The sequence below is a fragment of the Lithobates pipiens genome, unplaced genomic scaffold (assembly GCF_037356315.1).
Source record: "Lithobates pipiens isolate NorthernLeopardFrog02 unplaced genomic scaffold, aLitPip1_a1.2 Scaffold_8, whole genome shotgun sequence".
Lineage (NCBI taxonomy): Eukaryota > Metazoa > Chordata > Amphibia > Anura > Ranidae > Lithobates > Lithobates pipiens.
This window is the reverse complement of record NW_027507903.1, coordinates 371,809,688-371,834,296: the sequence shown is the minus strand read 5'-3', so window position 1 is coordinate 371,834,296 and position 24,609 is coordinate 371,809,688. Positions and strand designations below refer to the sequence as shown.

Here is a 24,609-nt window from a genome sequence, read left to right as displayed (position 1 = left end):
ATACCCTTTTCCTTGAAGTTTATTGTCTGTGGGTGATTATCTGTATTGGAATACATTAATCCCTTGTGTACTTTATAGTCTACCACCTATCAGGTGTTAGTAGCCTAGGTTTTTTTCCAGCAACTATACTTCCCTGTGCTTCTCCCGAAGGAGTGAGATCCTTCTCACGAAACGTGTCGAGACCTACAGATATATATGGGCAGGGCAAAGGGGGTGGAGTCAGGGGTGGAGCCAAGGGGGCGGCAAAATTAGGTTTTGCCTAGTGTGTCAAAAATCCTTGCACCAGCCCTGTACACAAAGAATGCTGCCATGTTACCATCAGGAAAATGGAAAATTGTATCAACTAGTGTAATTTTCCTTTTCTGGTGCCAACATGGCTAAATACACATGGTAGTATGCTGCCATGTTGGCACCAAGAAAATAATATCAAGTAGTTACCAAAATTGTCATTTTCTGGTGCCAACATGGCTGAATACATGTGGTAGTATGCTGCCATGTTGCCACCAGGAAAATTGTATCAATTACTATAATTCCCTTTTTGTGGTGCCAACATGGCTGACTACACGTGGTAGTATGCTGCCATGTTGGGACCAGGAAAATGAAAACTTGTATCAAATAATTACCAACATTTTTATTTTCTAGTGTCAATATAGCTGCATAGATGTGGTAGTATGGTGAAATGTTGACACCAGGAAAATTGTATTAAATCATTACCAAAACTGTCCTTTTCTGGTGCCAACATGGTTGAATACATGTGGTAATATGCTGCCACGTTGGCTCCAGGAAAATTGTATCAAAGAATTACTGTGATTATTATTTTCTGGTGGGAACATGGCTGAATGCACGTGGTAGTATGCCACCATGTTGGCACCATTAGAACGGAAAATTGTATCAAAGAATGACTGTAATTATCATTTTCTGGTGGGAACATGGCTGAATACACGTGGTAGTATGCCATGTTGGCACCATCAGAATGGAAAATTGTATCAAACAATTACCAAAATCTTTTTTTTTTTTTTTTTATGGTGCCAGCATGCACGTAGTAGTACGCTGCTGTGTTGGCACCAGGAAAGTTATTTCAAGGGTTCCTTGACATAATGCTGGACGTATGAGAGATTCCATATCAAATTGTGAAATGCTGTCTTTAGATAAAAAAAATGGCCCATCTCCCATGTAGGAAAGCTGCTCCTGTTGCTCCCTTACTATTAAACAGATGGTTTCCAGGTCCCTCTCACCAGAGCAGCCCCTCTCCCTATTCCAGAGAGCTGTAGATCGGTATTCTGAGAGAAATCCCTTGGTCATGTTTGATTTCAGATTAGTTATGGGAGCCATAAACCAGCAGGGAAAAGAAAGAGAGAGAGAGAGAGAGGGAGGGAGGAATAAAAAGCACTGTGGCTTTATTTCTCAGTCTCCCATCTCCTGACAGCTCTGGTGTGAGGGACTCCAGAGGCATTTCCATTTTGATGGGGAGATGTTTTGAATAATAACGTGAAGCCTCTCAGTGAGTGTGTGTGTGTGTGTGTGTGTGTGTATGTGTGTGTGTGTGTGTGTGTATGTGTGTGTGTGTGTGTGTGTGTGCTGATTGAAGAAGAGGAGAGGGGGAGAAGGCGAGCACAGCTCACAGCACAAGGCTCAGCCGCACACTGTTTATTTTTTCCCCAGGAGTAGTCAGTTCAAACGGATTTTTTCATTGAAGAGGCATTAAAAAAAGTGACACAATCTCTTGCAAAATGGGTGCAGTGATGGGCACGTTCTCCTCTTTCCAGACCAAGCAGAGAAGACCCTCTAAAGGTAAGGTTTGCTGTGATTTCCTTTCCTATTGAAGCTGTAGACTGAGCACTGTGAGCAGGCTGATGACAGGCTCAGGTGCCTGGGAAGGTTGTGATGGAGAGAAGCTTTTCTCCCCTCTTCTCTCCTCTGCTTTGCACGGCTTGTTGACATAAGCTATGCTAATGTGTGAATCCTCTATGCCTTCCTTCACATAATGCCACCGCTCTGTGTCACATAGCTTGCCATAAAAATGCCATGTGCAATCAACATGTCTACTTGTGCAAAAATGACGGAGATGTCATGAGGAATTGGGCAGGGAAGTAGGTGAGGTGCTTTAGGTTTATATAAGGGATGTACCTACATCACATCCTGTTTCCTAAATCATGCCCCCCCTTCTGCATTCCTATCCAGGGTCACAACAAAATCATCTGCTATTTGTTTTTATGCATCTCACACAAATGTATCATTGCTCAAAAGCAACAGCAGTGCACCTGTTTGCAACCAAGCCCTTCACAATAGGATTTTGTTTGTCTTTGTTGTCATAATTAAGCAATGATTCTTGTGTATAAAAAACAAACAAAAAAACGACCTAAAAGAAAATAAATAAATGATAGTTTATAAGGAAATGTGAATGAAATGTACATTCACTTTTTAACTGGCAACATGTATTATAACACAGCCTTGGCCAAAGTATTGCTGATCCTTGCAGCCTTTTAATTAGAACTCTTTTGGCTATTTATCACACGTACTTAATTATATTTCCACCATGGCGGAAAAAAAAAAAATGTTGCGCTTAGTTTTTACAGTAACTGTAAAAAGCTTTCTCAGGTCAAAGAAGGACTAGTTGATAACATTGTGGACAATTCTCCAGAGGTTACAATACTCAGATGAACGCCTTATCAAAAACCTCAACTGAAGCTGTAGAAAACAATCTTTTATGGAATCTACGTTTACCAAAAAAAATAAAAAATAAAGGTGCTCTGGTGACCGATGAAGCTCATGCACAAGTATTCTAATAGTTTGGCAGTAATTTGAGAAAATTGAACTATGAGAGTATATAAAATGCAAGGATGGTTGGTAATACATTCATCCAATTTAGGATGAGTATATTTGACAGTGTGTGTGTATATATATAGATAGATAGATAGATAGATAGATAGATAGATAGATAGATAGATAGATATAAATCTATATATATAGAGAGAGAGATCTATATATATGTTGTAAAACGATGCGCGAACTGTTGGCGCTATATAAGACCTGTATAATATTATATATATATATATATCTCGATAGATATAGAGAGTATATACAGCTTCGGTGCCACTCTGAGGATTGCAAGTTGTTTAAATCAAGTCAAACTTAGTTATTTACATTCATTTCATTTAAATATATTTTAGACATATAATTACTGCATTTACAGCTCCTTCCCTCTGTCCCTCTTTCCTCCTCATCTTGGTCTGATCTATATAGTTGTTTATAAAATGCACTATTTATCATTTAAAACATTTTTCTGAGAGCCTGTTCACACAGGGGCAGCACAATTTGCAGCGCGACTGCCTCAGGCGACCTGAACGCGACTTGAGCAGCGGCTTGCAAAATGATTTCTGTATAGTCGCTCCTATTAGAACGGTTCCATAGTACAGAACGGGGCGCAACTTGTGAGGCGGCTAAGTTGCCTGACAAAGGCGCCCCTGTGTGAACCGGCTCTGAGTGCTAAACCTTTCAGCCAAATGGCTGCATTTGTAAATTTCAAAAGGAATAGTAGTGGTAAAAAGAAAAAAACACTTGTGGGTTTAACTAATCTTTTTTTTGTTTAATTCTTCTTTAAGGGGGGTGTGGCAGAGGGTGTGTCCTGGGCCTACATACTTTTGCTAATAGGTGTCCCATGTTCACATCTCAAAAAGATGCATGTGACAGCAGGGTGGGTGGGCCATGGATACATCCATGGGGACCAAGGTTCCTTTGCTGAGAGCACAGTGACTGAGCCCTCACAGATAGCTCCCAATTTCTGTTTATGATCAGCAGCCGATGGGACAGGACCTCAGTCATGTGATAACTGTGACAACCAGTCACAGCGATCAAATGATTGATAAATGTGTCTTGCCTCAGAATGTTTTTTTTTTTCTTACTGTCTGTGTTCCCAGTAGAGGTTTACCTACCCAAGGTTTAAAAGTCCATTACAATTAGAAAATTCGAAATTTTGAGCTGTCACCAGAAAAAGTTTACAGGGGAAATGTGAACACCTGTTTAATGAAAATTGTCTCAAAACTGATTTTTTTACTTATACATTCCCTCTTGCTTCCTGTGTGGTTATAGTGTAAGTAGCAATGAGGAATCTCCTAAATGACATGGATTTACTCTATTGAAAAAAATAAAATAAAAACTTTATATACACTTTAATATCTGCTGCAGTTCAAGATTCAGGTATGTATAATTGGATTAACTAATATAAAGCCTTGTAGTGATCACATAAAAAAAAAAAACAATTTGTAAGTAACATCCTATGCTAATGCTATGTTTTATCATTGTAAATTCAATTGGGGCATAGTGACCTGCCTCTGGGTGGTATATAAAAACTCCTCTGGGCTCCTGCTCATAGTGTCAGTAATCTTCCAAAGTGTCCTGGTAACCCTGATACCCAAAGCACACTAATGTGCAAAACCGCTTTCAACCAGAAAGTTCCTATGTCATTAATGGGTCCTTTAAGGTAATGGGGAGCCTCGTTGATTAATGGTACCAAGTTGAATATGCATGGGGTATTTGTCAATATACTATTTGAAGTCATTATTTTCATATACCCATATCTAGAAGGTAGCCAAGGCTATTGATTGTCACTTTGAGTCTATTGATTGTCACTTGAACTAAAATTCACAATATTTGTTATGGTGGAACTTTTTTGGTTCCAAATATTATTTACGCATTTGTCTCCATGCAGACATACATTTTTAGTGATAAACTATAAAATCTTTGCAAAATAAAAAAATAAAAAACTTACATGGTATTACATAATATTCTGTAAAAAAACAGACCTATACAATGAGATATAAACATTCTCCCGAGTTACCCATTCCTTGTCACCTGCTTAGTACTTCATAGAGTTACACATGATAAATGCTACATTAGTGTATAATCACTTTAAGCTTTTAACATAAAACCTTATTCCTATATGGATATAGTTTTACGTGACATAATACAGAGCCGGCGGCTTTGTATTGGCACATCTTGTGGTTACCTTCTTCAGAAACAGACATAATTTAATTAAAACAATGTGTATGTCATTGCATCATAGGAGATGGGGACCCATTCTAGGTGGGGATTACAGAGGAAGAGATGCACCAATAGAGTAGATCAAATTAGTTATGGACTTGTTTATGGACTTGTTTATGGACTTGTTGCGTATATATATATACTGTTATTTAGCCTCTATACTTGCAGTATTCCTTCCAGTGTTTGCAAGTGCCTTTGCTTGCTTATGTCACAGTTTACCTCTGTTTGGCTCTCTCCCTTAAAAATATCTTCCACATACCACAGCTGTCCCGCAGTGGCCTGCTTAGTGGACCGAGAATGGGATTTAATCTAATTAAGTGCATGATGTGTGTGTGTGTGGTGCATTTGTTTCAGCCGTGGTAATAAGATCAGCATTGCAAAGCAGTTGCATACCTAGTGAATTTGACATACAGGGTTCATACCACCTCTGTGGGACTGCAGCAGATTACATTTATAGCATTATGGTCTTCTAAATAGCTTTGAGTTAACATTACATGTGCAAATAGCAACAATCCTGACAACACATGGGATAGGCAAATATACAAAATATTCTTGCAACAGGTCTAATAGACAGGCAAGAAATAATCAGCAAACGAACATACGTTACGATACAAACAAAATGATTGTCAGTGGCTAGAGATGAGCTTTGACTTTGGGTCAATTATGGGTTAGATTTTAACCAAGCTGTTTTTTGTTCATTGCAACCATTTGCAGCCTTATGCTGCGTACACACGAGCGGAGTGTATGGCGTACTTAGTCCGTTGAAACACATTTCAGCGGACAATCCGCTCGTGTGTGGGCTTCAGCTGACTTTTTCAGCGTGCAGTCCGGCGTACTTAGAATTTCGTTTTTTTCAAAATTCTGTCCGTCGTACTCGCATTTTGGCGGACAATCCGGCCGTGTGTATGCCAGTCCGCCGTACTTTTGAAATGAGCGGACTTTTCCCGCCCGGAGAAAAGTCCGCTCATTTCGAGCGGGTCTCCAGGTAGGCGGGCCCGCGAAGGAGACGTCGCTGGCCCCGCCGCCTGGTATGGACTTAAAGGGGACCCCAACGCTGAAAAAAATCGGCGTGGGGGTCCCCCCCAAGTACTTTTTTTTTACAGGTGAATGGGTAGGGGTACATTGTACCCCATACTCATTCACATAGGGTGGGGGGCCGGTATCCGGGGGCCCCCTTATTAAAGGGGGCTCCCGGATTCCGATAAGCCCCCCGCCCGCAGACCCCGACAACCAACGGCCAGGGTTGTCGGGAAGAGGCCCTTGTCCTCATCAACATGGGGACAAGGTGCTTTGGGGTGGGGGGGGGGCGCTCGCTCGCACAAGGTGCCTGGTACGGCTCAGGAGGGGGGGCGCTCGCTCGCCCCCCTTTCCTGGCCGGCCGGGTAGCGTGCTCAGACAAGGGTCTGCTGTGGACTTGGGGGGGACCCCCACGCCGATTTTTTTCGGCGTTGGGGTTCCCCTTTAAGTCCATACCAGGCGGTGGGGCCAGCGACGTCTCCTTCGCGGGCCCCGCCTACCTGGAGACGCGCTCGAAATGAGCGGACTTTGCTCCGCGTGTGTGGGCGAGTCCGTTCATTTCAAAAGTAGGGCGGATAGTACGGCGGACTTAGTACGTCGTATTAGTCCGCTCAAAAAGTGCCGTGTGTGGGCAAGTAGCCCGTTCGGAAAGTCCGACGGACAGTCTGGCGGAAAGTACGCCAGACTAAGTACGCCATACAGTCCGCTCGTGTGTACGCGGCATTAGGTGTCCGTTTATGAAGCAGTGATCAGCAGTGATCCCGAGGATCGCCGCTGATCACAGCCCATAAACAGTTTATGAACCAGAGATAATCGGGGGGAGAAGTGTTTGAACTTGTTCTCCCGCCGATTATCTCCGCTCACTGAGAATCCTCATTGAATGAATCTGACTGCTTCACTGGCGATCTGTGTCAGAATTCACACTCCCGGATTCACCAGCTCAGAGGTGGAGAATCAGGGAGTAAAGAGGGAATGTGGGGGGTTCTGAGGGGGAAAGAGGAAGATAATTAACTTCCTTATGCCTCGTTCAGACCCCCCAACACTGTAACCATGCCCTCCTGTCATATTTATGTGTATACATATACATACATATATATATATATATAAAATGTGTGTGTATATATAATGTCTGTGTGTGTATACATGCATATATTATGTAGGGGGACTCTTTATTTTACTAAGATTAATCACACCATGTGTCAGTGTATTGAGCTGTGATAATTTATCACTGCTTAATAAATTGACATCTCTGTGTATCGGTGAATTTCTAGTATTGTAATCTCGTAAAGTCTCACGAGAGTGCAGTATTAGGGGCCGTTCTCCAGTGTTAGAAGCGTTTGTAGATTGCTTCACTTCTCCAAGGGTGAAGCGATCTACTTCGCTTTATAAACTGGCATACAGAGGAGAAAGATCTCCTCTGTGAATGCCGGAGAATGAAGCAGTGAATAGATTTCACTGCTTCATAAAAGGACACCAATGTAACTATTACAAATCATGTACTTTTGGAACTCTGAACTGAGGTTATATAGCTTGGTAGGGCTAATCATGGGAGTTTTCCAATGTGCAAGCCTCCTCCTGATACAATTCAGGTTTCCCAAAAGCCTTTATGCCATGGGTATTGAAATAGAGGTGAGTAAATTAGAGAATTCAGCAGTCCTGAATCTGAGAGTTTTAACAGGACTTAGGCCTCATGCACACTGCAGCTGTCAAACTCTTATCTTACAGTAATTTGTATTTCCTTTGTCTTTCCTGTCATGTGTAAAATAGTCATGTTCATTATTTACCTAGCTCCTTTCTGCTTAACAGTGCATTTACAGTACCATTAGGTGTATCGGGAACTTGGATATACAGGAAACTCACACAGATGTCATATCATATAAATGTGAGGAAAGTCATATGCCATAGGGCATTTTGCACATGTATAACATCAGGGGCAGAGTTCTCCTAGGTAATACAAGAGCCTATCATCTATGTGCCCATAGGTACCACTCTTATGTAGGTTATTATGTAGGGAAGAGGTCTCCAAACTGTGGCCCAGGGGCCAGATGTGGCTCTTTGCTTACCTTTATCTGGCCCTTTGTGCACTACTCCTCCAACTGAAACCAATGATGGGGCACAACTCTTCAAACTGACACCAATGATGGGACACCCTTCCTCTCACTGACGGCATCAATGGGGCACTACTCCTTCCACTGAAACGATTGATGGGACACCATTCCTCCCACTGATAGCATCAATAATGCACTATTCCCCCCCATTAAAACCAATGATGGGGCATTTCTTGCTTCCACTGAACACAGTCCAGCCCACTAAAAAACCTGAAGGACAGTAAATTGGTAATTCGCTTAGAAAGCCTGGAGAACCCTGATGTAGGCGTGAGTTATCATTGTATCTGCTTGAGGACCAAGATTTTGTATGCATATGCAGTCATTTACTATCAGATTGTCCTCACGTATCACTCACATGCAGTTTAGTATTGTAAAGAACTCAGGTTTTCATAGTTGCTACCAACTTGTCTGCTAGGAAGGTGACAGGAAAGTCTGAAAATCAATTTACCTAGAGGAAAAGATTGTGGCCAGGCACATTCCTAGATTATTTGTGGTGCAGGCTTATATTCCCTATTGACTTGGTCCACAAGTACGGGGGGGGGGGGGGCAGTGAGGATTATCCTTGCAGCCCTTTATGGCCAAAGGTCCCTCAGTGTCGTTATGCTTCACTGACTCTTCATAGGATACTCCCAGTCAACAATGAGCAGGGCCAAATCCTTCACCCACATGTGACAATGCACTGCATATTGAATGATTGGCGATCTAGCTATTTTTGAGATGTAAAGTACATTATTTTTAAGACCGTGTTGCAAGTAGCTATTTGGCCAGATCAGGAGTTGCAGTGAAAGTTTTGGTATAGTTATCATGAAATCCTAATGTACAGTTTGCCTGAACTTAATAGTCATTATAGTAGATCTGAAGGTCTGAATAAAATTCACCCAAGCTATGGGGCTGAAGATTCGGTAATTCCTTTCCTATTTTCAAAACCTAGAAGCATCTCCTTCATGCTTAGATTAACTCAGAGCCAGACTATTTTATTTTTAGAAATCCATATGATGGAAAAAATTAAGTAGCCTTTTGGTACTCTTCATAGGACCCAAATGAGGCGCCGCATTTTGGTGCATACTGCACATCATTTTAAAAGTAGAGCCTCCCAGCGGAGGTCATTTCACAGGTCTTTGGCCTCAGCATGGGCAGATAATTAGTGGTTTGCCCCTCCTGGGCTGCCATCTATTCCTATTTTCATATGATAGTACAACACATCTGGATGTCAGGACTTAGCCCCATGCTCTTCTGTCAGGACTTAGCCCCATGGAATAGTTCAAGAAGTAGCCCCACCCTAATGGGTATTTCTAGGTTCCTTTCATGTCCTCTCATAAGCTGTCCTGAGAGGATTTTGGAAAACAGAGTTAGTTACCTGGAAACTCAATTTCCATGAATTTCCATGAATCTTCCAGGACAGCAGGGATTCCCATTCTGTGTTCTGTTGTGGTGTTATGTTTTCCATTTGTTGCCCTCTGTTCTTGCTTAATACTTAGGAGAATAGGTGACTGTGCTCTTTTTATTGATAGTAGATGTTTTAAATATGTGAAGCCTCTCTCTGGAGGATTCTAAGTAAACCTAAGGTTTTCATACATAGGGGTACCTGGAGAGGGTGTACTTTTTTTTTTTTTTTACTTAAAATGGTAATAAACCCAGAAACAAAAATGTGATATATTACAGCTTACCAAGCCTTAAATTTCATGGCTGTATTTTTCTTTTTAGGTTTCTTTTTAGGTTCTTTTTAAACCTTTATTTTCACTTGGTGAGCCTACCAGTAACACACTTTCTGTCTTAGGGAGTATCCACTCTGGATAGATGAGCAATGGAGACACCTTTGGATAACATAATTGCCAATCTGGAGACTGGGTACTGTTAGATGCACAAGCAGATTTAGACTTCAGATTTAGACCAGGGGTGGACTGACAACTCATGGGGCCCCCTGAGCAATAGAAGAACACTGCCTGTGAACAATTTTGCATTTCATTTGGAAATCAAAGTCCCAGAGTCTGGATTGTAATAGCAATCTGGCTGTATGCTATGCACACAGCCACATCTACTTTGCTCATATAAGCACCTATTTCCGTCTTAATGATATAATACTTTAGCTTACCTTTCAACACATTCATCCCAATGAACAGACATGACCATCCTTCTTACGTTCTCAGTTCCATCAGCCTGACTGCCCCCCCCCCCCCCCGGGGGGGCCCAGCATGTACTTTTTATTATCACCAAAAGAATGACAAATGCCGCGTACACACGTAGCAGACTATCCGGCGGACTTAGTCTGCCGGACTGTCCGCCGGACTTTCCGAATGAGCTACTTGCCCACACACGGTACTTTTGTAGCAGACTAATACGGCGTACTAAGTCCGCCGGACTATCCGCCGTACTTTTAAAATGCCGGCCCCCCACCCTATGTGAATGAGTATGGGGTACAATGTACCCCTACCCATTCACCTGTAAATAAAAGTAAAAAAAAAACACAACACACAAGGGTTAAAATACTTTATTGCACAGCTCCGGGGGCCTTCTTCCGTCTTCGGGGGTCTTCTCGCTGGACTCCTCTGCTACCTTCTGCTAGCTCTTTTTTACTAGCGGAGGAGCTCGGCTTTCTTCTTCGCCGCCGCACTCTTCTTCCGACTTGGGGGGTCTTGTCACCCTCTTCGGTTCTTCTTGCCGGGCCACCACGCCTTCTTCTAGCTCTTTTACAAGCGGTGGCCCAGTCTTCTGTCGCCGCTGTCTTCTGTTCTTCTCTTCTTCTCTTCTCCTCTTCTGGAGATGTTGCCTCGTCGCTGCCTCTGGTCGCTATGACAGGACATGCGGCGACTTATATAGGGACATCACCGGATGATGTCCCCACCCATTATGATGTCACAGTCCCAGCATCCTCTGGGACTGTAACATCATAATGGGCGGGGACATCATCCGGTGAGTCCCTATATAAGGGAAGAAGAAGAAGAACAGAAGAACAGAAGGAGGCGGCAGTGGCGACAGAAGACCGGGCCACCGCTTGTAAAAGAGCTAGAAGAAGGTGTGGTGGCCCGGCAAGAAGAACCAAAGAGGGGGACAAGACCACCGAAGTCGGAAGAAGAGGGCGGCGGCGAAGAAGAGAGCCGAGCTCCTCCACTAGTAAAAGAGCTAGCAGAAGATAGCAGAAGAGTCCGGCAAGAAGACCCCCGAAGACGGAAGAAGACCCCCGGAGCTGTGCAATAAACTATTTTAACCCTTGTGTGTTGTGTTTTTTTTTACTTTTTTTTTACAGGTGAATGGGTAGCGGTACATTGTACCCCATACTCATGCACATAGGGTGGGGGGCCGGGATCCGGGGGCCCCCTTATTAAAGGGGGCTCACGGATTCCGATAAGCCCCCTGCCCGCAGACCCCGACAACCAACGGCCAGGGTTGTCAGGAAGAGGCCCTTGTCCTCATCAACATGGGGACAATGTGATTTGGGGTGGGGGGGCCGCGCGGCCCCCCTTCCCCAAGGCACCCCCCGTGCTGGTGCGGCTCAGGAGGGGGGGCGCCCGCTTGTCCCCACCCCCTTTCCTGGCCAGCCGGGTAGTGTGCTCGGATAAGGGTCTGATATGGACCGAGGTGGGGACCCCCACGCCGATTTTTCGGCGTAGGGATTCCCCTTTAAAGTGGAAGTAAACCCATCGATTTAAAAAAAAGGCATGCCGGGAATGCTAACTGCACATTGGCTGTGCTCTCAACCAAACTATCAAACCATCCAATGTCTGGTGTCATAACGAATCACATGTGCAGCACCATAGCAGTTGAAGATTAAACAGAGGCAAAGATGGCAGCTTCCTTGGCTGAAAACGATAGGGGAGTTTACTTCCACTTTAAGTCCATACCAGGTGACGGGGCCAGCGACGCCTCCTTCGCTGGCCCCGGCTACCTGGAGACGTGCTCAAAGTGAGCGAACTTTTCTCCGGGCGGGAAAAGTCTGTTCATTTTAAAAGTACGGCAGACTTCTACACACACGGCCGTACTGTCCGCCGAAATGTGAGTCCGGCGGACAGATTGGAGTGCAAAAATACTTTCTTAGTCCGCCGGACTTTTGGGTAAAAAAAGTCCGCTGGAGCCTACACACGGGCGGATTTTCCACCGGATTGTTTGATCGTGTGTACGAGGCAAAACAGGAAGTGATTGCCCACAACAGGCACTTCCTCAATACAGAAAATGACATCACAGGAAATGACATACATTAAAGGGGAGGGCACTCACAAGAGGAAGTGCACACACCCCCTTTTAGTCAGCATGGAGCACAGACAATAATGTTTCAAAGTAAACAGTATGTAGTGAGCTCATTCTACTGATTCTTGCAGGCTTGAGACAATCTGCACGGACATTGCTATTGGTGTTGTCAATATACGGTACTAGTATATTAACAAGGCAGATACCAATGTCCTCTTATTAAAGCAGATATGTATCCAAAAGGGATAACGTAGCCACGCAGTTATAGAAAAATATGTTTATCTCGTTATGTGAACTTCGCTTCTCGAATGCGCACAGTCATTTGAAGGCAAGAAGCCCAGCGCATTGCGCTTGGTACCTATAAGCCAACAAACATCCACAGACACAGAGAACACGTCTCACATCCCATGAGAAGGTTTTCATACTGACCGTTTTTACCACTGGTCTCGATTTGACCCAAGTGCGCTCTGCTAGAGCGCTCCTCGATTAAACCAGACACAGGGAGACAGATGACAATCTATAAAACACACATCCTAGAATAAAATGTTCACCTCAATCAAATTTCCACAACAGGAGGAATAGTGGAGAGGTACAGAATCCAAGTTGTATGAGGTCCAGTATGAAGTTTCCACAGTTAGTGATAATTTGGGGAGCCATGTCATCTGCTGGTGTTGGTCCACTATGTTTAATCAAGTCCAAAGTCAGCACAGCCCTCTACCAGGAAATTCTAGAGCACTTCATGCTGCCCTCTGCTGATCAGCTTTATGGAGATTGTGATTTCATTTTCCAGCAGGACTTGGCACCTGCCCACACTGACAAAAGTACCAATACCTGGTTTAATGATCATGCTATCACTGTGCTTGACTGGCCAGCAAACTCGCCTGACCTAAATCCTATAGAGATCTGTGGGGTACTGTCAAGAGGAAGATGAGAGACACCAGCCCCATCAATGCAGATGAGCTGAAGGCCACTATCAAAGCAACTTGACCTTTCATAACACCTTAGCAGCGCCACAGGCTGACCGCCTCCATGACGTATTGATGCAATAAATTATTGCAAAAGGAGCCCTGACCAAGTATTGAGTGCATACTATACTGTACATGTACATACTTTTCAGTAAGCCAATATTCCTGTATTAAATATTCTTTTTTTTATTGGTCTTATGTAATATTCAAATTTTCCGTGATATAGAATTTGGGGTTTTCACTAGCTGTAAGCCATAATCATCAAAAGAAAAGAAAGAAATGCTTAAAATATATCACTCTGTGTGTAACACATCTATATAAGACATATGAGTTCCACTTTTTGAATTGAATTACTGAAATATATTAACTTTTTGATGATATTCTAATTTTACGAGATGCACTTGTATGCCAGAAACTACTATTAGAACCTAAAGAGAGGATGAGGAGGTGGAGGGAGAGAGATGGGGGTGGGGGGGGGGGGGGGGGGGAGAAGGAGGAGGAGAGGTAGGAATAGGAGGAAAAGAGAGAAATGGGAAAGTAGGAGAAAGGGGAGGGTGGGGGAGAGAGAGGGAGGTGAGAAGTGGGAAAGGATAGGGAGAGATAGAGGGGGAAGAGAGGGGTGTGAGTGAGAGACAGAGAGGTTGAGTGTGAGAGACAAAGAGAGGGGGTGAGATAGAGGGGGTGTAAAAGCGAGAGAGGGGGATAGGGGGTGAGAGTAAGAGGGATTATGAGGGGGTGAGAGAGAGAAGGGGGACTTCCCTATGCCCAATACTACACCAGGAGACACCCCTCAAAACTACACCTATATAATATTCTACAACTTTCAAATACCTGTAATGTACCCATCAGCAGGGTTCTCTGATCACTAGTCATGTCACACAGTCAGGGACTCCTCTCACCTTCCTGCCAGCTCCATCACCAGCTGCATGTATTGAGGAAAGATCACAGCCTGGGCTTTGCCACTTCTGCACAGGAGAGATATTTCTGGCATCAAATCGGGTGCCCCCGCCTCCTCACATTACCGGCAGTCCCCCTCTCATCTTGCCTCCTCATCTGCTCCTATCCTGGGCTCTCTTCACTCTCCTGCCAGACCCTGCACTGAGCCACATTCATGTCTGAATAATAGGGCCTGGTTTTTGCACAGACACATTATTTAGACAGATCTAAATATACTTCCCCCATATGACACATGTTTAGCCTCTCATGGGACCCCATACTGACCTTGTGTCCTTGGACGGTGCCTTGAGTGGTCAGTCCGCCCCTGGACTTGACTAACAAATTAATGATGAACTCCAGCTAACACTTTTTAAGCCGTTACAGCAGCAGTTTATTTTTTATTAGCTTTTGGGGTAAAGGTTTTACAATATATAAATTAATAATGCTTCCTTTTGTTGAATAGCTTGGTCTGTGAAGAAAGCTGAAAAATAACAGACTAAGCCCTTGTACACACGGTCGGACATTCCGACAACCAAATCCGTCAAATTTTGTCCGTCAGATTTTGTCCAACAGATTTTGTCTGAAACTGTTGCATACACACGGTCTGACAAAGTTGACGGAAAATCCGATCGTTCAGAACGTGGTGACTTTATTTCGTTAAGACGGGACTACGTTCAGGCTAGTAGCCAATAGCTTTGGTGTAGGAATTTGATCTGAGCATGCGTGGCACTTTGTCCAATCGGAATTCTCTACACATGATCGGACAAGGTCCGATTGGATCATGTTGTCAGAAAATTTTACAGCCAAGCTGGAAAACTTGGGCCGTCGGATATTCCGACGGAAACAGTCCGATGGAGCCCACACACGGTCGGATTATCCGACAACATGGTCCAATCGGACATTTTCCTTCGGAATGTCCGACCGTGTGTGTACAAGGGCTTACTAGCAGGATTAAGAGGTGAAAAAAAGGGGAAAAGGCCTAAAATAAAACAAATGCAGACACCACATCTAATAATTGGTAAGCAACAATATATAGCATTTTTGTTTTTAGGTTTAAATATCACAATATAGGTTAGGTTCACCTTATGGAACATGTTATGTGTTCCACCCGTTTTTAGGGTGGAGCATGTACAGGCATACCCCACTTTTAAATACACAATGAGGTTTATTTACTAAAGCTGGAAAGTGTAAAATCAGGCTCCCTTCTGCATAGAAACCAATGAGCTTCTAATCCCAGCTTGTTCAATTAAGTTTTGGTAATAAAACCTGGAAGCTCATTGGTTTCTAAAATGGGGTATGCCTGTAACATGTTCCCACTCCTACAGCTACTTCCCTGTGACAGCAGGCTGGGGATCTTCTCTGTTCACCTGCTGTCACTGCTGTCACTATTTGAAAAGAGTGTGGCTATGCAGGGATCCGCCCACATGACTGCATCATTCATTCATAGAGTTCTGTGAATGAATGTACGAACTACAAATATCTTTGCGGCTGATGGCTGGTAGTTAACAATGAACTACTAGGGTGCTGTTGAGCACTCCAGGTAGTTCCTTGATTCTTTCTGTCATTGTGTAACTACAAGTCATGAGCAGACGGCTTACACTAATGCCGTGTACACACGATTGGAATTCTCGTTGGAAAAAGCTCTGATGGTTTTCCCAACGGAATTCCGACGGAATTCGGCTCAAGCTGTCTTGCCTACACACGGTCACATCAAATTCCGATTCCGTTATTTCGTTTATAACGCGGTGACGTACAACACGTACAACGGGACTACAAAAAGGAAGTTTAATAGCCAGTAGCCAATAGCTTCTGTCTCGTAGTTGAATCTGAGCATGCGTGATTTTTGGCGTGTTGGAATTGCATACACACAATCGGAATTACCGATAGAAAGTTTTTCCGTCTGAAAAATTGAGAACATGCTATCAATTTTTGGCTGGCGGAAATTCGGACAGCTAAATTCCGATGGAGCATACACACGGTCGCATTTTTTTCCGCTGAAAAACTCTCATCTGTCTTTTTCTGGTCGGAATTCCGATCGTGTGTACACGGCATTACAGTCTGCAGGAGAAGCTCTGCATTGCAATAATTGTAATTGTAAAAAAAAATTATCTGCGAAACATTTTCATTTTTTAAAATGGTGATCCTTTAACTTTATTGTTTTCGCATGGGGGACTATGCGACCAATTGTTCTCTACAGTGTATGATAGCATAATGTATAGGACAATTTCTTGTAAAGGGGAAATTGTGGTCTGTTAGACGCCTAATGTCACCCACAGTAAAGCTAATCAAGCACAGAATAAATGACACAGTAACGTTTATTTCTAGATTTTACAATAGATGTTATGGGTCCTTTTCAAAATGGGGCCTACTACAACATATTTAAGACTGCAAATTTAGGCATAACCATATTCTGAGTGTTGTGGTGTGTGAAAATATTATCTTTATTTCTAGATTTAAAAATGGATGTTAGGAGTCTTGTTAAAAAGAGGACTAGTACTAGTGTTTTCAGCTGGTGCACATACGTTCTATAACATCAACATTTTGGGGGATTTTTTATACAGATAAATGACACTGTATTGTTAATTTTTAGATCTTAAAATGGATGGTAGGGGTCCTTTTTTTAAAATAGACCTAGTACAAGACCTAGTACAGACCTAGTACCTAGTACAGACCTAGTACAAGTGATTGAATATTGTTTATGTACTGTACAGAAGCCAGAGGCTATTCACATGCAGCTATTTGGGGTCAAGAAGTCTTGGCAAATGAAAATATGTGACAAAATCATATGCCATATCCATTTAAATCACTCTTTGAAGTGAAAGGTGGACCCCATGGATATTAAGTGTTGAACCTGGACCACTGGCCATCAGTGTTTGTCATCTTACTTTAAAAAAGTAATTAGTTAAGTTACAAATTACTTCTCCCAAAAAGTAATTGCGCTAGTAACTCAGTTACTACATTGGAAAAGTAATTAGTTACTCAGCAAAGTAACTGTGACTTTTTTTTTATATTCTAAGGGGCGGGTCTAGTATTACTGTAAGCAAGGGGCACGTTCCCCCCTGCAAGTCTATTTCCCCTCTGTACCCCCTGCACATCTGTTCCCCCCCACACTTATATCTGTTCCCCCTCTGTACCCCACTACACATCTGTCATCCCCCCACACACATATATCTGTTTCCCCTCTGTACATCTGTCCCCCACAAACTCACGGATAGGATCATTTCTCGGATCAGAGTCACGGATCGGATCATTTTTCGGATCAGCAAATAATAATTGAATTCGCCAAAACCTGTGAAAATTCCACCGCCGTATAGTCCCCACTGTAATATCCACAATCTCCCCCACTGTAATATACACAATCTCCCCCACTGTAATATACATCTCCCCCACTGTAATATCCACATCATCTCCCCCACTGTAATATTGGCTGAGTATGGCTGAACATGGCTGGGTACAGCTGGGTATCGCCGAGTATGGCTGGGTATTACCGAGTATTGCAGAGTATGGCAGAGTAGGGCTGGGTGTTACCGAGTATGGCAGAGTATGGCAGGGTATGTCAGAGTATTGGCTGGGTATGACAGAGTATTGTCAGGGTATTGCAGAGTATTGGCAGGGTATTGCAGGGTATTGGCAGGGTATTGCAGAGTATTGGCTGGGAATGACAGAGTATTGGCTGGGTATGGCAGAGTGTTGTCAGGGTATTGCAGAGTATTGTCAGGGTATTGCAGAGTATTGGCAGGGTATTGGCAGGGTATTGCAGAGTATTGCAGAGTATTGGCAGGGTATAGCAGAGTATTGACAGGGTATGGCAGAGTATTGCAGAGTCTTGGCAGGGTATTCCAGGGTATTGCAGGGTATTGCAGAGTATTGGCAGGGTATGGCAGAGTATTGTCAGGGTATTGCAGAGTATTGCAGAGTATTGCAGAGTATTGGCAGGGTATTGCAGAGTGTTTGCAGGGAATTGCAGAGTATTGGCAGGGTATGGAGGGATGGCTGTGACTGCAATTGTCACAGAGCAGTGCTGTGGGCACTACAGATGCAGCCCACAGAGCTGCTGCCATCCGATCTCTCCCCTCCACTGTACAGATCTGTACACAGAGCGGATTGCAGCGGGTGCGCCCCTAGTGGCGGTAGATGTAATTGCGGTAACGCCGCCCAAGTAATGGGAACGGCGTTACCATGAGGGGAAGAGTAATCAGTTAGATTACTCGTTACCCTCTAAAGCAACGGCGTTAAGTAAAGCCGTTTACTTTAACTCCGTTAGTTACATCACTGCTGACCATAGGGTGTTGCACTTTTTGGTTTATCATAAAACATTTGTAAACCTCCTCTTCTGGGGTCCTTTGCTGGGGCTCTCAGCTCCTCTTCTTCTCTAACTTTCTGTGTGCCACCATATGAATCAGCTTCCTATGAGGGTGCACCTGCCTACTCGCTCACACGCTGGGCTTTGTGCATCTGTGGGCATCTATAAACACACACAGCACGACTAAGCCCCACCCTTTTCTCCCTCCTCACATGATTTGATTGACAGCAGCAGGAGCCAATGACTCCCGCTGCTGCCTCTGTCCTGTGAATGCAGGGGGAGTTAGAGGAAATAGCCGCTACAGACAAGCATAGCCCTGGATTGAGTAGAGGACATAGTAAGTATTTGGGGGGGGGGGCATACAAAGTGTGTCTTTTCCCTCTATTCAGTTATCACATTACACTGTAGCTCTATGCTCTAGTTCTGCGGTGTGTGTGGCCTTAGATCCCCTGACCCCTGCCTGATAAAACTGAGAAAAATCCTTTGATCTGTTTGTTTTAGAAGGCTGTAGAGGAGAGAGGGCTGCAAATAAAAAGGTAAAATATATGTTGGAGGATTTCTTTGTGCATCGCCTGAGGCTAGTCACTTCACTGGGTCTATGTACAGTGGTGTGAAAAAGTGTTTGCCCCCTTCCTCATTTCCTGTTCCTTTGCATGTTTGTCACACTTAAGTGTTTCGGAACATCAAACCAATTTAAACAATAGTCAAGGACAACACAAGTAAACACAAAATGCAATTTGTAAATGAAGGTGTTTATTATTAAAGGTGAAAAAAAATCCAAACCATCATGGCCCTGTGTGAAAAAGTGATTGCCCCCCTTGTTAAAACATACTATAACTGTGGTTGTCCACACCTGAGTTCAATTTCTCTAGCCACACCCAGGCCTGATTATTGCCACACCTGTTCACAATCAAGGCATCACTTAAATAGGAGCTGCTTGACACAGTAAGGTCCACCAGAAGATCCTTAAAAGCTACACATCATGCCGAGACCCAAAGAAATTCAGGAACAATTGAGAAAGAAAGTAATTGAGATCTATCAGTCTGGAAAGGGTTATAAAGCCATTTCCAAAGCTTTGGGAATCCAGCGAACCACAGTGAGAGCCATTATCCACAAATGGCGAAGACATGGAACAGTGGTGAACCTTCCCAGGAGTGGACGGCCGCCCAAAATTACCCCAAGAGCGCAGCGACGATTCATCCAAGAGGTCACAAAAGACCCCACAACAACGTCCAAGGAACTGCAGGCCTCACTTGCCTCAGTTAAGGTCAGCGTTCATGCCTCCACCATCAGGAAAAGACTGGGCAAAAATGGCCTGCATGGCAGAGTTCCAAGGAGAAAACCACTGCTGAGCAAAAAGAACATCAAAGCTCGTCTCAATTTCTCCACAACACATCTTGATGATCCCCAAGACTTTTGGGACAACATTCTGTGGACCGATGAGACAAAAGTGGAACTCTTTGGAAGGTGTGTGTCCAAGTATATCTGGCGTAGAAGGAACACTGCATTTCATAAAAAGAACATTATACCAACAGTAAAATATGGTGGTGGTAGTGTGATGGTCTGGGGCTGTTTTGCTGCTTCAGGACCTGGAAGACTTGCCGTGATAAAAGGAACTATGAATTCTGCTGTCTACCAAGAGATCCTGAAGGAGAATGTCCGACCATCTGTTCGTGTACTCAAGCTGAAATGAACTTGGGTTCTGCAGCAGGACAATGATCCTAAACACACCAGCAAGTCCACCACCGAATGGCTGAAGAAAAACAAAATGAAGACTTTGGAGTGGCCTAGCCAAAGTCCTGACCTGAATCCTATTGAGATGTTGTGGTATGACCTTAAAAAGGCCGTTCATGCTCGAAAACCCTCTAATGTAACTGAATTAGGGCAATTCTGCAAAGATGAGTGGGCCAAAATTCCTCCAGGACCCTGTAAAAGCCTCATTGCACGTTATCGCAAACGCTTGGTTGCAGTTGTTGCTGCTAAGGGTGGCCCAACCAGTTATTAGGTTTAGGGGGCAATCACTTTTTCACACAGGGCCATGATGGTTTGGATTTTTTTTCACCTTTAATAATAAACACCTTAATTTACAAATTGCATTTTGTGTTTACTTGTGTTGTCCTTGACTATTGTTTAAATTGGTTTGATGTTCCGAAACACTTAAGTGTGACAAACATGCAAAGGAACAGGAAATGAGGAAGGGGGCAAACACTTTTTCACACCACTGTAAGTGTAGAGGTACCCCTATAACCTGGGGGACAGGTAGCAGGTACAACACTCTCTGGGATAAGCAGTCTTTCAGGCACAGATACCAAATTTGGTGAGGTAGTGACACACAGTGCAGTGTTTATTGGTGAAATATACAAGTTTTTTATATGCAGGTGCTGTACAGTGTTTCAGGAAAACAGAACAAAAATAGCCAAACAAAAACCTAGCGGCCCTACCTATACAAAATGCAGTCCTTTACTACCAGGCTGAGCAAGCCTACAGTTTGTCAGCTTCCCCATAAACTGCTTAACCAATTCAGCCCCGGAAGATTTGGTTGCTGAATGACCAGGCCATTTTTTGCGATTCGGCGCTGCATCGATTTGGGTTCAATACATTTTTATTGTTTTTCAACACATATTTAATCAGAAATGAACAGACCAGGTGCCTTCTGGTAAAACAGTTACAAATTATACAATAAGTAGTACATTCTATGTCTTTTATGTACATAGCCTGAGAAAGAATCATTGAGGTAGGGTTTCAAACATTGTACTAACATTAATGCAAGTGCAATTTCCAACGGACTAGGCGCCCATTGGGAACCTGCTGAACCCAGAAGCCGATGGAAATTGATATACCTGAGCAAGACTTGGGAGATTTGTCTGTACAACAGTGGTGGTGTACTTTCAAGTCTCAGGACTGATTTAAGTGCTCATATTTAGGGACTAGGATACATATGATTTCGTAGTATGGCTATATATAACCAGAAATATATAGGTTAGGGAAAGATAGAAGCTATAGAAGTGGGGGGGGGAATTAGTGTTGGAAAAGGGGAAGTTTGGGTAAAGGGGGGGAAGAAAGGTGGGAGGGAGGGTAAGGAGACAGCGAGCCTCCGTCTACTCAGGTGTTGCCATGCCAGGACACGGGAACACTGTTTTGGAGGTGAGTTGGCGTCTCAAGGGGTGCTTGCTGTTGAGAGTCTGTGCTTTAGTTTATCTGAGGTAGAGTAAGTCCTCCAGATGCTCCAGATAAAGGAAAATTTTGCATATTTATCTAGGTATTTGGCTTGCATCTCCTCCATAAGCATAATGTCGTTTATCTCTCTCACCCATTCTATAAGAGATGGGGGGAGGTAATTTTCCAGTGTCTGGGAATTAGCTGCCTACCTGCACTGAGGAAACATTTTAGGAGGCTGTGCTTTTGAGATTTAACAGTACCAGGTAGTATGGAAAGGAGGTCAATGAGTGGGGAGGGAATGAGAGGCTTGTCGTACATTTCGGTATAGATTTGGAAGATCTGAGCCCAAAATGGTTGGATCTCATCGCAATCCCACCAGATGTGTTTGTACGTACCTTTTGCAGAATTACCTCAGTTGACCGAGGGGAACATGATCCTGAGGTTGGTGGGCACACGATACCATCTAGATACCAGCTTGTATTTTTTTTCCTGAATGTAGCACGAGATAGATGATTTGTGGGTAAAGAGAAAGGCTTTACTCCATTCTACCTCTGATATGTCTCTCCCCGGCTTCTCTGACCAAGTTTTTGTGTATTTGGGTAGGGCGCCATGAGTATGATCTAGTATAATTTTGTAGATCAGTGAGAGGGTGTGCCTGGGGGTTTCTGAGAGTGTGCATAATTGTTCAAAGCTCGTCAGGGGTCTATGAATCTATTTGGAGTCATGGATTTTCTTACAGTAGGAGGACAAATGTAGATGGGTAAGCCATGTTATATTGGAGATTGTATTGGTGCTGTCCATCACATAGGTGCCCAGGGTATTGTGGATGAATTCTTGTGCTGTGGACCAGGAGGTTCTATTGTAATTGTCTAGAGTTTGGGTTGACCTGCCTACAGGGAGGGCTGGATTATCAAATAGCAGAGAGAGCGGGCTCGGTTCAGTAGATAACGAGGAGCCCTCCATTCTTCGGTACCAGATTGCTAAGGCATCCTTAGTGAGGGAAGACAGCATTGGGAGAGATTTGTAACTCCGATCGTGGTCCCAGAGAAGTGCTCGGAGGTCGACTAATTACAGCTCTTGTTCCACCAGGGTGGAGGCTTTGGTTAAAGGAGGGGGGAACCATTCCAGAACTTGGGGGACCAGTGCTGACGTGTGATAGAGTTCAAAATCTGGAAGGCCTGTCCCGCCTTTAGAAATAGGGGAGCATAGAAGCTTGTGTTTCAGTCATGGGTGGTTACTCTTCCAAACAAATCTGATGGCCATGGAGCGAAGAGTGTGGAAGAAGGCAGATGGGAGAGCAATTGCTAGGACCTGAAATAAATATAATAGTTTGGGGAGTATGTCCATTTTTAATGTGTTCATGCAGCCAAACCATGGCTTTCTGTGAGGCGCCTACGTTTTGTGAGTAATGGGTTAAAGTTTAGTGCCTATACAGTATATCTGTAGTGCGTGTTGGGATAGCTGTTCCTAGGTATGATATGGATTTTGTTTACCATTGAAAGGAGAAGTTGGTTTTAAGGAAGGAGAGGGTAGATTGTTGTAAGTAGAGGTTCAGTGCTTCTGTTTTGGAGATGGTCAGCTTATAGTTGCTAAAGCGGCCAAACCGGTGTATCTCTGTGAGTATGGATGGAATGCTGATATGGGGTCGAGTCACATAAAGGAGGAGGTCGTCCGTGTATAGGGAGAGTTTATACTGGGAAGAGGGGGTTTGTATACCATGTATGTTTGGGTTTCCCTGATGGCTTGGGCTAGGTGCTCAATTACCAAGTTAAACAGATAAGGGGAAAGGGGACAGCCCTGCCTGGTGCCATTGGAAATCGTGAGATTTTCTGCTTAGGTTCCATTTACTAGAATTGTGGCGGAGGGTTTGGAGTACAGGGACATGCAATACGTGAGAGCATGTTTGGGCCAAGTCCTATTTGGGAGAGGGTGGTTTGGAGAAAGGTCCAGCTGACCCTATCAATGGCCTCCTCTGCATCACAGGAGAGAAGGCAGGTCGGTATGTGGTTACTTTGAGCATAAGCTATGAAGTGTATAGTTTTGGTGGTGTTGTCCCTGGATTTGCGTCCAGGGACAAAACCCAGCTGGTCTCTATGTATTATCTCGGTTAATAATGGTGAAAGGCGATTTGCTAAAATTTTGGTGAATAATTTCAAATCTATGTTTAGGAGGGATATCGGTCTGTAGTTGGAGCATAAAGAGGGGTCCTTACCAAGCTTCGGGATAACTACTATTTGGGCTTGGAGTAGGGTAGGGGAGGAGGTGAGGGTCTCATCTATGGCATCAAATGCTTTCGCTAGGAGGGGAGCCAGCATAAGCGGAAACGTCTTGTAAAAACATGGGGAGAACCCATCTGGGCTGGGGCTCTTACCGTTTTGTAGGCTTTTTATGGCGAGTTGAAATTCAGCTTCGGACAGGGGGGGATCTAAATCCTCTGTGTCAGAAGCTGGGATAGTTGGCAGAACGGTCTCCTGTATATATGCAAGTAGGTCTTGTGATGGCTTGACTGTATGGGGTATGGTTGATACTGTGTGGGGGTTGAGGTTGTATAGAGTGGAATAATATTGATGGAATTCTTCAGCTTTAGCTGTGTTGGTCATGGGTTTCCGTGCTTGTCAAGGTTGGAGTGTATTTGCGAGGTTGCGCCGCATTTATTGGCTTGAGAGTAGTGGGCCCCTTATCTCTTGCCGACATAGAGAGTTCTGCGAAAATTTGCAGGAGGTCTCGTCTGGCGTTGGTCAATTCTAGTTGTACATTAGAGTCAGAGGTTCGTTTGTGGAACTCTTCCAGGGAGGCTATAGTGTCAAGAAGGCGTGATATGTCCGCTGTGCGTGCACGGTTAAGTCAGGAACCATGTTGTATAAATTTGTCCCTGAGAATACATTTAAGTGCTTCCCAT

The 24,609-nt window shown here is 43.9% G+C and overlaps 1 protein-coding gene across 3 annotated transcripts in view; it reads left to right on the top strand.

Annotated features, from left to right (window-relative positions):
* The first annotated feature begins 1,376 nt into the window (after window positions 1-1,376).
* Window positions 1,377-24,609, top strand: part of KCNIP1 (potassium voltage-gated channel interacting protein 1) — a 568,743-nt gene continuing 545,510 nt past the window's right edge. For 2 of the 3 annotated variants that reach the window (XM_077473564.1, XM_077473562.1), the window contains exons 1-2: window positions 1,377-1,501; window positions 1,663-1,791. In XM_077473564.1, the coding sequence (XP_077329690.1) occupies window positions 1,731-1,791 (61 nt within the window). In that variant the 5' untranslated portion in view covers window positions 1,377-1,501; window positions 1,663-1,730. Of the gene's footprint in view, window positions 1,502-1,554; window positions 1,792-24,609 lie in introns of those variants that run through there. The other variant, XM_077473563.1, reaches the window with a different exon arrangement.